The following is a 17158-nucleotide window of genomic DNA, read 5'->3' as shown; positions in this document are numbered from 1 at the left end:
CCATTACTGAGGAACACAAATGTTTTTGGTATGTAAAATTGCTTTGTAAAATATTTGCTCCATCTGCTGAAAGCAGCAAAGACAATTTTCCCTCGATAGCTAATGGCCCATTTCGGCTGGGTGGCAAGCGACTGGCTGCGGTTGAGGCTCACATTAAACAGAATGGTAAGAATGCGGTGTATATAATTCTGTACTTATGTAGCATTAGCGACTCGCTGCTTCTTGAGGGTCTGTCCCTCATTATCGAGGCCTCTGCCTTGGATCTACACACGGGGCCTAGGGGTCGCTTTGACTCGAGAGGCTTTTTGTCCAACTGAGGCACATATGCTATGCCTCACTTACAAAACACAAAACAACCGCTCTCCCCAACCAGAAGCGAATGAAGTTAGTTCTCTTTCAACTTTCCAGCACTTAAACTGCTGTTCCGTTTTTTCCACACCACATGGGGCCATGGTTTTCCTTTCAGGCTCACGCTGTCACTCGGCATGCTGGGGATTTCAATATATAAAGATTGAGCACTTCTTCAGATTCTAAATTGAGCTCCACTTGCACACACAAAAGCAGGGCACAGCTACCCCAGCCCAAAACCATCATCGTAAAAACCCACACACATGGCTTTCAGTTCATTGTTACGAATGACTATTTGGAATATCTCTATTTAAAAGGATTGTTTACACCGTGCCCCGAACAACTTTCAACATCTGCTAAGAGAACAATAAAAAAGAAATAATCCAGGGTGGTTTAGAAAAAGAAAGATACCTCCATTGTCTTTGAATGATATTTTTTAAAAATGGTAACGCTGGCAATTCTACTGTGATTTTTTTAATAAATGCTTTCACTTTGACACAGCAAAATTTAGAAGAAAATAATGACAAAAGATAAGAAACCTACCATATCAGCTCAATATATCCAACTCCATTTTAAAATGATATAAAAATCATGAATTTGTAATCAATGGTATAATCAATAAGTATATTTATTGAAAAGAAATTATTTTTTTCATTCAGAAAATTATGAGTGACTTGAGTGTGTGTGTGTGTGTGTGTGTGTGTGTGTGTGTGCTGATTTCCCCTTTCCCTCCACCTGAAAATCAAAAAAGCTGAAATGTTCTTTGGTTTTGCTTGATTTTTCATTCCTATAGAATTATGACTAAAAGGTTAGGAGATTTCATATTCTAATTTAGCACAAAATTTATATACATACATACATACATACATATATATGTGTATATATATATATGCCTACATGTGTTTAGCTACTCTTTTCCTTGTTTGTTTGGTTAGTTTAATTCTTCCACACCTCGAGATTTGCACAGATGAGCTAGAAATAGATGGTTTCACTTTATTTACTTCCTTCAAACTGAATGGGTTTTTAAACTAGTTTGCTTGTAGTGAGAGAAATTAATTGAACACATTGCACAAGTCTGAATTAAAAAAACAAAACAAAACAAAACAAAAACAGAATTGCATTGTAACCTCCTTTAGTATAGCTGTCAGAACGGCCGGAAGGACGAGGCACTTAAAAACATCATGCTTCTTGCCACCGCACACCATGGCCAGGCTCATCTGGACTCTACCCTTTATCCATCTCTGCAGGCCTGTTTTGTGGTCTTTCGCAAAATAAACCTTTCCCAAAGAGCGCCAGCAAGTACTTGCTGGACACGCGAACACGAGCCAAATTCTCTTATCTTTTACTGTTCTTGCCTCATCCTTTCCTTCCGCGCTGTTATAGCTAAAAACTGGCAGTTAAATTCAATTGATTCAAACTATTCCAGATCCATATGGCCTAAAACCCTGGAGCTGAAGATCTGATCTTGCCTCACTGCTGTTTTCAAGCATTTGCCTCTCCTCCGGTCCCCAGATGGTGGAAGTAACATTTAAACCTCCTTTTCTCTGCCTTGTACAATAGACCTTGGCACCATTTCAACTGTTTACTCCGGTAATTAACAGCACTGATACCACAACAATTACAACTCCTACAATCCTAACACAATAATGCTATGAATTAGTGAGAGCTAATGGCTGGAAGGTAGAGTGTTCCCAGACTGTGAGATCTGTGCATTTTTAGAATAAAATAAAAGGTACAAACAGCACGCTTGCGGTAGACAATGATTACCTAGTAATTAGTTTACACAAAGCTTCCTATTTAATGGCAAAACACTGTAATTAACGTGTGACAGAAAATCAAAGGGTACTTTGTAAGCATATGAAAAATTAACACTGCAGGCCTATAGCTTTATGTACTGATTAGAAGCATATTAAATCAATAGGACATACAAACCAACAGCTTGCATATCTGATTATTGTAGGTCCTAGGAAGGGGTATCCTGATTTTAATTTAACTTAGGGATGCAATTTTCGTTCTCTGTCATCTTCCTGTGGAATGGAGAGCCACTTCAGACTAAACACTGGCAGCTTGATAAAGATAACTACTGAACTGGAAGAGATCATCATGAGGAATTCTCAGAGATAAGGAAAATATGAACATGTCAGTCTTTTCTGATGGTGATGAAGCATCAGCTGTACTAATTAGAAAGGAGACCAACTGGAACGGGAAAAATTGGAAAGAACCCCTTCCCCTTCTCTTGACTAAATCATTTCAGCTCCCATGTACTGTCAATTCTCTCTTTTCCAGAATCCAAACAATGAGAGATGTTCAATCAGAATTATTTTCTGCAATTAATTGACAAGTAAATGAACTGACCAGAGATATCCATTGAAACACGCTACTTTGTGGGCCGGTCATACGATGAGCACAACCCAATCCCCTATACCGTCTTCATCTACATTCTTACACAAAGGTAACTGATGTATAAAATGATGGCCCCAAGGTTCTCTGGGGCAAAGACAAAGCAAAACAAAAAAAGCAAAACCTTCTAATCCCCGAAGAAAGATAAATTTACATCCTATAGTGCTAAGTATATTTTATTATGTTCTGCACGTCAATTCTTTGATAATTTATCTATAACCTCATCCCTCTGCATCTCCCCTCTGCCAATACAGATTACAACTCATCAATGCCTTAGACTTTTTCATGAGTTTCTCCAGTCCCTACTCTCTCCCCTAAAATTTTTTTTTTAAACTTGGTGACTTAACTCTTTGGTGACCAACCTCACCAAATGTATCTAGGCTGGTTCTATGACATGAGACATATAATCAAGCTAAAAGTTTTTCCAGCTTGGTAGAACCTAGCCAAAGTTGCATTTCAATTATATAGCCTTTAAGAACTTAGGATTGCCTGCACAGCATCACGAATGATCAGAGAAGGGATTTAATAAGAGGTGGGAGAGGGCTATATATTCTATTATATTCAAAGTGTTTGAAAATTGATAATTCTGATGTGGTATATTTACCTATCTAAACATTTAGTTTTTCAGAACAACCCCATTCCCTGAGTATCTGGAACAAATGAGAAGTTCATTATCCCATCTTTAATCTCTAGCAGATTAAAAAAAAACCCCATATATCCACATTTATCAAGGTTGCAAATAAAAACCTGTCTACATTTCCAAATCTTCTATCTGATCAAGAAATGAGCTATCCAAAAGATTCAGACACACCAAGCTAATCCCGCCTGTGGGTCTAATATTAGATTGAATTGTGAAATGAATTGACAATTTACTGCAGCATTTCATGATGGACTGAAAGGGAAGTATATAAAACTCGACATCATGATGTGCATATGAAACTGAAGAGGCACATGCATCTGATGGGTGAGTTGCAAAATTCATAACAATCTCAGGCTAAACAAATGACCACCATATAACAGATTTTTCTGCTAAGGCTTGTTTATTGGACATATATATATATATATATATATATGTACTGTGCAGTGACCTGGAGGACTTAACATATGTTTATTGAATTGAATTGATGTAGCTTTGCTAAAATATAGCTCTGCTGTCATCATGGAGAGAAGACAATACTGTATAAATGACAGCTCAATTTAAAAAATAATTGCTATTATTACTATCATTATTATATGAGGTAGTAAAATTTTCCATTTGAATAATGCCTTACAATTAATAAACTTTCTTCACATTTGTTATCTCATTTAATCCTCAGGTATGACAAATGTTTTATTATCCCCATTTTATAGATGAGGAAACTGAGGGTCAGAGATATTAAATGCATTGTCCATGGATATACAGCTAGCAAGGACTACAGTTAAGACAAGAACCAAGGCCTTCTGAGTTCTAGGATGATGATGATGATGATGATGGAGCTCTCGATAATGCTAATAGGCTGCCACATGGCCAACACCACAAGAAAAGACATGAAGGCCTTGAACATTTCATTTTTTTAAAAAAAATATTTTTCTTAACCATAGTGAACCATACTCTATACACAGTTCACAAAGAAGCCTTCCCTTCTCAAACACCGACTTCCCAAGGATATTAATCATATTAGCTTAGTACTCTGATAAGCGGGCAAGCTAGGTGGTACAGTGGATAGAGTGCTGGATCCAGAGTCAGGAAGACTCATCTTCATGAGTTCAAATCTGGCCTTAGACACTTACTAGCTATGGGACCCTAGGCAAGTCACTAAACTCTGTTTGCCTCAGTTTCCTTATCTGTAAAATGAGTTGGAGAAGGAAGTGGCAAACGACTCCAGTATCTTTGCCAAGAAAACACAAGGGATCTCAAAGAATCAGACTTCCTGAAAAATAACTGAACATCAAAATCTCTGATAAGTATACAGGACTGTTCAGAAGGAAGGTGTAAGACAGAATACTACAGAGATCTGGTGCTTACAAACTGTTACCTGGGTTATAACAGTAAGAATAGGTTCAAATCATAGCTCAATTTACTTGAGATCTGCAAGTAAGAAGCAGTAGACCAGCTGTGAGGTATTCCTGGCTTTTCCACTTACTTACCTATGTATATATGACACAAGGAAAATAAATTCTCTTCTCTGGACCTCAGTTTCCTCATAAATACGAGGGCATTGGACTGGATGATCCCAAAGGTCCCTTTCAGTTCTAAAACCTATGACAGGCATAGGGATCGGACCTATGACTTCAATGGGAAAGAGAATTCTTTGGTGAGGAAACTCACCAGTGAAATTACTAATACAAGTCAGCACCATCTCTGCAATTCATAGTCTTAGAGAGTTGTCTAGCCCTGAGAGATCAGGAGATTTGCCCAGGGTCACACAACTAGTATGTGTAAGAGGCAGCACTTGAACCCAGCTCTTCTTGACTTCTAGGCCAGCTTTTTATTCACTATGTAAGCCTGCTTCTGAAGGCTATTATCTTTGATATAAATGGAGGCTTACCCCCTCTCTGAAGTCTTCCTAGCTCAGAGTGAGCACTTAGCACTAATACCACTCACTGGGTACCTGACATACTTTTTGACATCTTTTGTACTATCATACATACTGTTATTTAAGACTATGAATTCTTTGGATGTAAGGCCTATGATTTATTTTTCTTCATATGCCCTACATCATCTAGAACAATGTCTTGTTAAATGTTAAATATGTGTATGTGTGTCCATAAAAGTACATAATATATACATATATGTATATATACATATAAAGTTTTTCATTGTAATAAAAAATATTAAATATATTTATGTGTGTATATGTCTATATGTAATATACATACATATATGTTATGTGTGTGTGCATATAGATAGACAGATAGATAGATAGATAGATAGATAGATAGATATAGATATCTAGATCTCTGTTACTGTCTATATCCCAGGCAAAAGCCTAGTGACCTGGATGCTGGATAATACCTTCTATTGTCGAGTTTCAAAATCATGGTGTAGCTTGAGGCCTCCATATTTACGGAACTGACATGACTTTACAACGAGACAGAGAAAGAAGACATTCAGGCAGCACTGAAATCTTTGCATCATTCCCTTAATAATATAGGTATTGGGCTGGATATCAGCAGGCCACTTTAAATTTGGATGCCCTGAAAAGTTAAAAGATTTGAATGCCATGTTAATTATCCCTAAAGACTAGTGTGGCTCGTTTAGAAGAGGCTCATCACTAGAGAGCTGGTGAACAGGTGATGGTGGTGGTGTGTGTGTGTGTGTGTGTGTGTGTTTTAGCCATAGCGATCTAAGGCACGAAGGGGTTTCAAGTGGAGAAGGGAAGGCTCATACCAATGAAATCACAGGTCCTAGCAGAATGAAGCATATGCATACTCTGTTCAATAAGTCTAGGACATGTGTGACACTTTTCGAAAGGATTTTTTACAAAATCAAAAATGCTTAAAATTTTAAAGAGTTTCCATGCTAATATTTTACATGATTGCACATGTATATCCCACATAAGACTGTTTACCGTTTCTGGGAGCAGGGAGGGAAGGAGAAGGAGGAATAGAATTTGGAACTCAAAACTAAAAATAGAATATCAAAAATTGTTTTTATATGTCATTGGGAGAAAAATAATTTTTAAAAAGAATTTCCATGCTGAAGGGTGCCAATCTTCACTTATGAAATTTTACTTACCTGGAAATTTTATTCTCTAATTGTTCTGGATAATTGAGATATGACTACATTGGGTGCACTTACTCCTTTTTCTCTTAAAATACACATCCTGCATGTTATAGATTACAGATAATTCTTATACATTAATTAATCAGATGCTCTGATTCATTTTTTTCCCTCTACCACCCCCCACTGTGTTTTATTCATGTTTGAAAACCTGATTTTAGATAGTGTATTCAGTCTTAAGTTTTCCTTATCTTTATGGCCTAGCTAATGGATTTCTTTCTAGTGGCAGCTGGAAACTGGTTATATTATAATTCTGTGCAGCATACTGCTGGTACTCAAGAAACATTACATCAACTAATAATCACAACATTCCAAATGTTACTCACAGCATTGCATTATTTAAAAACAGAACCAAATTAAACTAAAAACTTTCAGAAAGAATACTAGTGAAATAGTTTACTTTTCACATAGTATTCCATTCTTAAGGGATGAGTTATTCCTAGAATCATGGCTCATAGGATCAGATCAAAACCCTTATGGTACATATGGGGAACTAAGACCTAAGGAGGTTAAATGACTTACCTAGCATTATGCAGGCAGGAAGCATCAGAAGTAGGACTTGAACCCAAGTCCCATGCTCTATACTGCATGAATGTTGGCTGGCCATGAATGTCAGCTGAGATGCTAAAATAATTATGAGCAAGTTACCAACCCAAGGTTATACCTATTCTTCTGTGAAGCTAAATTATTTAACCAAAGTCTGCTTTGAATAGGCCAATTATATTTCTATGTAAATGAAAATGTGCTTGAATTTTGACAGGTAGGTTTGAATTTTAAAGTATTCCATTTCATTTAAGGGACTCAGGCTCAGTCAACATTTTCATGTGTTGATATCTATAATCAAGCCATAATGGCTTCCTAAAAATAACATAAGATTACCCTTCACTACATAATTGCAAATAGAAAACTAATTCATTAAATTTAATTGTTTTTCACTAATGGAGATAACTTTCTGGTATTTAACCATTAGTATACATATATCTATGTATATATATGTATAGATATAGATGTATCTATGTACATGTATATGCACACACACACACACACATACACATACACGTGTATGGCAGCTAGGTGGCACAGTGGATAGAATGCCTGGCATGGAGGCAAGAAGACTCTTCTTCCTGAGTTAAAATGCTACTTCAGACGCTTACTAGGGGTGTGAACCTGGGAAAGTCACTTAACCCTGTGGCCTCAGTTTCCTCATCTCTAAAATGATCTGGAGAAGGAAATAGCAAACCACTCCAACATCTCTGCCAAGAAAACCCCAACTGGGGTCATGAGGAGTTGGACAGGACTGAACAACAACAACTACCACAACAATACACACAAATGTGATCAATAACCACATTTGTCTGGACTTGGAATTTCATCGGTAGAGGGAATGCCTGGTGAGCAAAATCCCTCCACCGATGCAGATGGTCAATTATCCTACAACTTACAGTCTTAAAAAATTGCTTAAAGAATTGAGAGGTCAAATGCCTTGTCCAGGGTCACAGGGCCACTATGTGTAAGAGGCAGAATTTGAACTGAGGGCTTCGTACTATAAAGCCAGCTCTTCATCCACAGCCTCTCAATGTCTCACAAGACGTACATACATACATGTGGGTATATGTGTATATTTGTGTACACACATATATGTATGTGCATTTGTAGGCATGTATGTAAATATACAGAGAACATATATAGAAGAATGGAGGGACAGATGCTTTTTAGCTCAATGTGTATTTTTATACACAAATCTCTAGCTTTCTCTCTCTCTCTCTCTCTCTCTCTCTCTCTCTCTGTTGTTATACAAAGACACACACACACACACACACACACACACACACACACACACACACACACACACACGGGGGGGGAGCAGCCATTGTCCTCTATTCCTCTATGTCCTGTACAAACTACCGAGACAGAAAGTACAGGAAGCCATGGATTTCCTCTGTTTTTTTTTCTGCCTGTTTTTTGCTAGTTTTATGTCAAACCCAAGTTTTACCACCAAACAAAGGATACCAGTTCTCTGAAACAGTAAAACTGCTGTTGCAGATGGCTAAAACCAATAGCAACTCAGTTCCTGATTTTTCATAATTAACAAACAACTGCACATTTTCACCTTAGAAACAAAAAATGTTAGGTCAAGAAGGGATGCTGTAGACAATCTAACCCAATCTCCTCATTTTACAGATGAGGAGACCTTAGTCCAAGAGATGAAGAGACCAGTGCAGGGTCGCGCAGCAAAGGAAGGCCTAGAAGAGCCTGGTTTCCCAGAGCCTCATTCCACTTCTTCAGGACACATCTCCCATTTGCTCTGCTCTCTAAAAGTTACTCCTCAAACACAAATGAGCTCAGATCGGTTCACCAAAGAGCAGCTTTGAGAAGATCTTTTTAGCAAAAGCATTACCAACAAACACATATTTCTTTCTGCTTTCCCCACACCCAATAAAAAAACATAGAATAGGAAGACAGATAAGTCTTTTCTGCTCTTCAATAAAAGAAGAGCCACAAAGCAAAAACAAACAAACAAACATATACCCTAGAGCCTGTCTTCCATGTTGGTGGAATATTAGTTCATATTTATTTAATGTCTTCTGGATGCACAATCCTTTCTGTCCATGGCCTCATTTGAAAACAGGAAAGGCAAGTGTTTTTATCCCCATTTTACAGAGGAGTAAACTGAGGCTACAAAACCGTTAAGAGAGATGTTGGCTACACCACCCCAAAATTCTAGGATCCCATTGGATGATGCACGCCATGCGCTCAACTTGGCTTAAAACTTAGTTCTTATCAAAATGGAAAAAAGGCCACGGAGGTATAGTAATCCTTAACCAGACACTAAAACCTCGATGTGAATGAGTTGCTTAGATTCTTTTCCAATATCAAGTTTTTGTAAGAAAGAAAAGACAGAGTGTGAGGACATTAGGCACCTGGTGTAATGGAGGGTGGACCCCAGAGAGGTGGAAAAGCCAGAAAAAGAGGCGGGGGGGAAAAAGGATTTGGCTGCAGCTAGTGCTGATCTTTCTAGAAAACTGGAAAGTGATATCACTGATTGAAATCTGTAGGTATTCAAATTGGGACAAGACAGTTAGGGGAGAGCAGCAAAGCCGATGGAGTGTGAAGGAACAAGTCAGTTAGGAGAGTGGGAAAAGCAGCCCAACACCTTCTACAGAGTCATCATCGAATGTTCTGCTTTTCTAAAAAAAAAAAAAACAAAGCCAAATCCTTTTTATTTTACTAGTTACACTTTAAACAACAAAACCAGCATAGCTTTTGATAATCTGTTGATGGCGGAGGGGGTTAAGATCACCCCCCTAACGGCAGTAGAATAACACTGGAATCAGGAAAGCCTGATTTCAAATCCTGCCTCAGACACTTGTAAAGTAGCTGTGTGACCTAGGGCGAGTGGCTTACTCTCTCTCAACCTCAGTTTCCCCACCTGAAAAACGGGGATTCTAAGAGAATCTACCTTATGGAGAGGTTGTAAGGATCCACTCAAATGACATAACATGTACAGTTAGGTCCTGATTAGTGCAAATAATGAATGCCCTGAAATGGTCTCATGTAGTCCAATTTATACAGAGCTATAATCATATAAAACAAGGAATTGGTGCCAACCCAATGGAAACATGTGGTACAAATTCAAATAAAGTAACCAGTTAGGAGACTTGTTATTTGCACTAATCAGGATCTAGCTGCAGCACTTTATAAATCTTGAAGTGCCATATAAACTCTAGCTATTGTTATTATTGTTGTTGTTGGAGAGATCAAAAGAGATAATTAATATGTAAAGCTCTTTACATACCTTGCAGGGCTACCTAAATTACTGTTATAGCTTAGCACGGACAGAGAGCATCATTCTAGAACGCCTTCTGTCTGCACAAAGGCATACCTACACCTAGGCTCCTTGTCATTCTTAGATGCAGAGAATCTCACCTCAATTCAAGTACACTGGAAAAACCTTACTTTTAATCTGCTGCCTGCAATATACCAAAGAGAAAAATCATGGCAACATGTCATAAACCAGTATGCAAATGATGCTCTTTGTAAGTATTAACATAATTTAGTGCTTACAGTCATATTCTCATTGCTAATATTTCTCCCCAAATGGAGTCTTTTCTCTGGACTCCTAGCCTGCAGGATAGTCTTTCATCAGGAAGCTGAAATGTTTAATAACCTGCCAGCATATGTTTGGTCTGTGCCGGGCTAGGCCTGATGACATGATGTCTTCATTATCAGAAGAAACAGGTCTCTGTCCTGTAATAGGACATTAAAACATGCCTGTGCTCATAAACAATGCTTTGATGTCTAACCATGTAGCACTCTGACAGTGTGCAGTAACAAAAGGATGATTTTAATCCTGTGCTCTCTCAATGGCAAAACTCAATGGGATTTGCAGTTCATTATGGGAAAAGGTCTCTACTCTCAAAAGGAGCTCTAACTTTGAAGGCATTAAAAATGTCAACTATCATTTGCAAAAAGGTTCTTAGAACTGTTTGATTTTTTTTTTGTCCTTTTACCACCGAGTGTTTAAGAGCTGGCTTAAATTTATGAAAAGTTTGCTAAATCAATTTTTTATTCTGATAAGCTCTTAAAAATGATTTGGCTAGGCTATGCATTATTCATTGGACTCAGAGTCCAATCAGCATTTATTTCCAATCATTCCAAATATGTGTGTTGCTATTGCTCAAAACCATAACTCACAACAATTAAAATTCAGCTGAATTTTAACTAATATAATTTACAACCAGAAGCATAATTTAATCTATGTACAACTTATCCCAATTTAGGTGTTTTCTAATACTCTATATTATAAGTCACACTACAAATTTATCACAGCAGCATGAAATCCTTAAATATTAGACATGCCCTTAAATGGTTTAAGGCATAAAATATTTAGATCAGTAAGCATTTTGCACATTAAAAAAAAATCTCAATTTTTTAAAACACACAAAATAATGATACTGATGATTTAGGTTCAACAATGTCACTTTAAGAAACAAAACCCTATAAAAGATAATATACGATCTAGACCCAAGAATACATGGGAAACCTCTATGGGCCTCAACATTAAATACATTTTCCTTGCATTACTTTTTTCTCCAGAAGAGTAATTCACTTTGGTATCCTCTAAATAATATGTAAAAAGCTTTCAGTGACAGGTAGTGCATTCAGTCCATTTTGCTGATACAGGAAAAAAACAACAACAACAAAGAATAGATCATGGGGAGAATAGGAACATTTGTCAAAGTGAACTCTCTTTTTCTTCTGACTGTTCTCTAGATATATTTATCATTTCTCTTTAACGTGAGAAATACTGCGCTCTCCAGCACGCCCCTCCCTGTGCATCATTTGTGCCTTGATTCATTTCTACCTCTCAAGTAGGGATGCTCAGAGCAGATGCAGATCCACGTTTACAGCCAAACGCTAGAAAAATAGGCAAGGAAGCAGTCAGGAATTGCACATCTATATTTTCCTGCCAGCTCTACCTTATCTGTACATCCAGTTGTGTGGGCCAACAAAAAAGTACAGGAATTGGAAGAGGCTTAGAAAAACTTTGCTACTAGTCACAGCTCAAAGTTTTATGGGGCTTTCCTCTTAACAACCCTGAATGATAGGTAGCATACATATTCCTATTTTGCAGATGAGAGAATTGAGGCTCAGGTGACCTGCCCATAATCACATAGCTACTAAGTACCAGAAGCAGGATTTGAATCAAGTTATACTGCTTTCACATTCAGTACTCTTTTTTTTTTTTTGCTTTTTGGTGAGGCAATTTGGGGTTAAGTGACTTGCCCAGGGTCACACAGCTAGTGTCAAGTGTCTGAGACCAGATTTGAACTCAGGTCTTCCTGACTCCAAAGCCAGAACTCTATCCACTGAGCCACCTAGCTGCCCCTTAGTACTCTTTCAATTCCATTATGTTGCCTAGTAAGTGCAACTGTAGATGGGTGACCTTGACTTATGTGTTTCCTGAGCTCCTAGTATGGTCAGCAAACTACTAGCCATCATTAAGATGAGTTTGGAATTTATTGAATAGACTTCTTCCTTCTTTCCCTTAGCTAATGTGCAAGGGAAAAAAATCCATGGATTCCAAGTCATTTGTTTAGAGTTTCCTGTTTAGTCATGGTGGAGATGTGCCAACTAGTATAATAATACCTTTTTCCTGAAGCTCTCTAGGAGACAGAAGTCACTTAAATCTGCTTTGACTATCTTTAATAACTTGTGATTCTTGCTAGTACTGTCATACTTTAGCTTCTAAATGACAATTAACCACTCAGAGATCTACTCTCATAAGAAAATATAGCTAACCCAATCATATATATTGCTAAGATCACATGACTAAAACATAGTCACATGTGAAGTTTGTGAGTGTTTCCAAATGAATATGGTAAAATATTACTTTGTAAATGACTTCAGCCAATCTGAAGACATGACATAGAATTTTGGGGTGGGAAAGGACCTCCAAAATCATCTGGTCCACTTTCCTCATTTTACAGAGAAGGAAGGGGAGGTTGAGGGAAGTGTAATTGCTTGCTCACAGTCACACAAGTAACTGGTGACAGAGCCAGAGCCAGAACCCGGGCTTATTGTCTCCCCATCTAGTATAACTTAATGAAAACTTACATGTGCCCATTTCTTATTCCAATCTCTGCCACCATATTTGTGATGTTCCCGTATGACCCAATTATAGCACTTTAGATGGGAAAGAATGTCACAAAATGCAGTCCCATTGCCTCCAAATTCATTGTCCACTTTAAATATCCAGCGTTGCACATCCAGATTATCAACAATAAGTTGACTTAGGCATTCCACCATCTGTGGATGAAAATGACTTTTAAAAAACTTTGTATCGATATAGCACTTTAAAGTTAACACATTTTCCCCCCTTTAAACCTATGAGGCAGGCAATTCCAGTGTTATTAATGTTCCCTTATGGAGATATTACAGATGAGGAAATTGAGGCTTAGAGAGGGTAAAATGATTTGACTTTGGTCACACAACTTGTCCAGGGTTCAAATCCAAGTGTTCTGAGAGGAAGTCCTTTACACTTCAAAATGATGCCTCTCTCCCTGGATCCAATGTTATTAACCCCTCTCCTGCTTGCCCCTCCCCCCTAAAGTTTGCTTCTCAGGTAGTTCATCAATATATTGACTTATTTAATTTACAAGGTATCTTCACAAAAAGGTGCAGTGGAAAGAGTTCTCAACTTGGTAGTGATAAACTTTGAGTCACATGACCCATTATTGATTCTTCACTTACTAGCTATGTGACCTTGGGCCAAGTTTCTTCATTTATAACATGGGGAGATTGAATAGATGATATCTAAGATGCCCTCCAGATCTAAATCTATGATACTCTAGATGGTATTTTTATTAAGTTTTTCTTATTCATGCACCAAAGTCTGGTTCTGGTACTATATTACGGCATGGAGTGTGACATGTAGCCTTGAAGGTTACACCAGGGGAGCATTTAAGCTGGCCTTACTGGGTACAGAGACTTAGACTCTGGTCGCAGCGATGGACTGTCTGCCGGTCATCTGAGGACCAGCTTTGCTACATTCAGAGATTTTCGTGACCAGGTGGCTCAGAAATGGATGACCTTTTTGGAACACTAGCATCTCTTCAACTCTGTTGACTGAGTCATGTAGGGGCTGCATTCTGCATCACTATGCAGGGTAGCCTGATTAAATTATAGCTCCCTGGGAGAAGTTTTAAGGAAAATATAAGATGTAAAGAAATAATTTTTAAAAATGAACGATCTTGGGCTTGAACCAGTTTTGAAAGTATATTCTTGGTTCCTGCAACAATAAGTTCTGTCAGTTGGGCACAAATGTGTGTAATTGAATCTGAGTGCTTTTATTTGTCCTTTGGAGAATTATGTGTTTATTTGTTGATTGGCCATATGGTATTATTTTTTTGGTAATAAAACATTAAGCGTTTCTTCAAAACTTTAGCTATTTGGGGCTTTGTTGAGCTTTTTAAATGTTTTAATCTATAATATATATATTTTTTTCTCCTTGATATACTTGGCAGAATCTCATTCAGTAGGCCAGGAGGCCATTTATGACCACATGGATCACATGATCAAGACAGGTAATGGTAATATAGCATCTATGGATGTGTCTTCCTTCTTAGGAGAATTAATGCACTTGGTCCTATTCCACATACCAATATTACATTTAGATAATCAATCATCAAGCATTTGTTAATTGTCTACCATGCACCAGGCAGTATGTTGGGTTATAGGAATGCAAAGATAAACATAAAATGTTCCCTGCTTTCAAGGATAATTTTTTTCTCTAACAAATATTTATTTTTCTTTCTCTCCTGCATCCCATCTTCCCCCAACATCAAGAAAGAAAAAGAGAAAAACAAAACCTTTATAACATGCATAGTCAAGCAAATTTTTTTGGCCAGGTCCAAATTTTGGCCATATCCAAAAAAGTATATCTTATTCTACATATTGAGTTCATCTCTGCAAAGATGTGGGTAGTATTCCTTATTACTGGTCCTCTGGAATCATGGTTGATAATTGTGTTGGTCAGAGAGCTTAAGTCTTTCATCATAGCTACAGGTACAAGGATAGTTCCCACAAGATTAGAAGTGGGCTCAACTAGTTGAAAATTCACATGATGAGAGGGAAGTCATCAAGCTCCACAGAAATGTCCATCTCCATATGGAAAGGGGGAGGAGGGAGAGGAGAAAGAAAGGGAAAAAGAGTGAAGGACAAGTAGCCAGTCTTATAATCAATAAACCATTTCTGCTGAGCTTGCACCAACCACATGTATAAAAATGGCTGAATCTTGAGCAATACTGTGGTAACAGTCTCGGATATATCTGCTTTGAGGGTCTACAACTTCACCAATGCAGATAAAAATCCCTTTACAGCTTGGTAAATGGTCTTTAAGAATGTCAGTGTCTGGAAAATTTCTCATCTTGTGGCCAACCTGGTGATGAGTCTTTCTCTTTTGATATGGTTTTTCCATTTCTACTTTCCTCCCCCTACCCTATGATTAGTTTTATGTGAAAGAATGTGAAAAGCCCTCTTCAGCCTAGCTGATTTCTCAGTCCCCCAATACATACATACATACACACACACACAAATACCTTCCATTATATAGTCATGCTAAAGCCCACAGTCATACACGAACATGCCTTGAAACTTAAGGAGCACAGACACCAAGGACCCCACTGTGGATGAGAAGGCAGGGGCAGGAGCAATCACAAGTAGCATGGAGCTGGTGACCCTCTATGAGCAACTTCTGCCCTTATGTCTGTGGATTTCCTTGTATACTAACTGAATTTGGCTTTTTTGATGACACTGATGCAGGTTTATCCTCTTCCTTCCTTTTTGCTGAGAACTTTATTCTGACTTTGATTCTCACTTTGTCCTTTCCTCCCAGGACTTCCTTGGGTACCATGTTTATAACTCCTCCTTGAATGGCTGTTGGTCAGAGACAATATTATTAAAATTATTCTGACCCACATGTACAAAAATATTTATAGCAGCTCTTTTTGTGGTGGCAAAGAATTGGAAATTGAGAGGATGCCCATCAATTGGGGAATGGCTATGCAAGTTGTGGTATATGAATGTGATGGAATACTATTGTGCTATAAGAAATGATGAACAGGAAGACTTCAGAAAAACCTGGAAAGACTTATATGGTGTGATGCTGAGTGAAGTGAGCAAAACCAGGAGAACATTGTATACAGTAACAGCCACGTTGGGCGATGACTAATATTGATAGACTTAACCCTTCTCAGTAATGTGAGGATCTAAGACATCTCCAAAGGCATCATGATGGAAAATATTATCCACATCCAAAGAAAGAACTATGGAGTTTGGATTAGACTATTTTGGGGGGGGGGCAAGGCATGGGATAAAATGACTTTCCCAAGGTCACACAGTTAGTAAGTGTCAAGTGTCTGAGGCTGGATTTGAACTCAGGTCTTCCTGAATCCAGGCCTAGTGTTCTATCTACTGCATCATCTAGCTGCCCCAGAACTATGGAGTTTGAATGCAGATCGAATCATACTATTTGCTGTTATTTTTCTTCTGTTGTGCTTTGCTTCCTCTTTCTGGTGGTTCCTCCTATTGTTTCTAATTCTTACTTACAACATCACCAATGTGAAAGTATGTTTAATAGGAATGTATATGTATAGCTATATCAGATTGTGCGCCGTCTTGTGGAGGGAGGTGAGGAGGGAGGGAGAGAAAAATTTAAAACTCGAAAGCTTATGGAAGTGATTGTTGATAAATCAAAATAAATTAACAAAAAAAACAAAAAAATTATTCTGAAGAAGAGTGAAATTGTTCTGAGCAAGAATGAAAGTTGTTTTCTTGGGCTAGTCTGCCCAGTAAAGCTTCTTCAATTTGTCATACTATAAACCAAAACATGGAGGTGATGTCCCAGTGGCCCTCCTGGGGTTCCCTGCTGTCCTGGTAGCCACCATCTATTTCTGGTGCATTTAAAGAAGATCAAAATAGAGTTTATTCCCTCGTCATCCATATGGTCACTATCTAAATAGGTTGATGGCTAATGTGGGTATTCAAACAATAAAATTGCACATCATATGGTCATGAGCATAGCATAGGTAGCCTTATGAATGTTCCTTCCCAAAATGCTTCTGTCTCTACTCTGTGGTTATAGTG

At 37.9% G+C, this 17158-nt stretch overlaps 1 protein-coding gene across 4 annotated transcripts in view; it reads right to left on the bottom strand.

The window, feature by feature from the left end:
• IQCH (IQ motif containing H) overlaps positions 1 to 17158 on the bottom strand; it is a 146873-nt gene that overhangs the window by 100823 nt on the left and 28892 nt on the right. For 3 of the 4 annotated variants that reach the window (XM_078150622.1, XM_078150624.1, XM_078150623.1), the window contains exon 5: positions 13130 to 13321. The exons of the other annotated variant lie outside the window; for it this stretch is intronic. In XM_078150622.1, coding sequence (XP_078006748.1) covers positions 13130 to 13321 — 192 coding nt within the window. The remainder of the gene's footprint in view (positions 1 to 13129; positions 13322 to 17158) is intronic. 4 annotated transcript variants of the gene reach the window in all.

Source organism: Phascolarctos cinereus, unplaced genomic scaffold, assembly GCF_003287225.1.
Source record: "Phascolarctos cinereus isolate Bilbo 61053 unplaced genomic scaffold, phaCin_HiC Scaffold_3;HRSCAF=262, whole genome shotgun sequence".
NCBI classification, from domain to species: domain Eukaryota; kingdom Metazoa; phylum Chordata; class Mammalia; order Diprotodontia; family Phascolarctidae; genus Phascolarctos; species Phascolarctos cinereus.
This window is presented reverse-complemented; position numbering and strand designations above follow the sequence as displayed.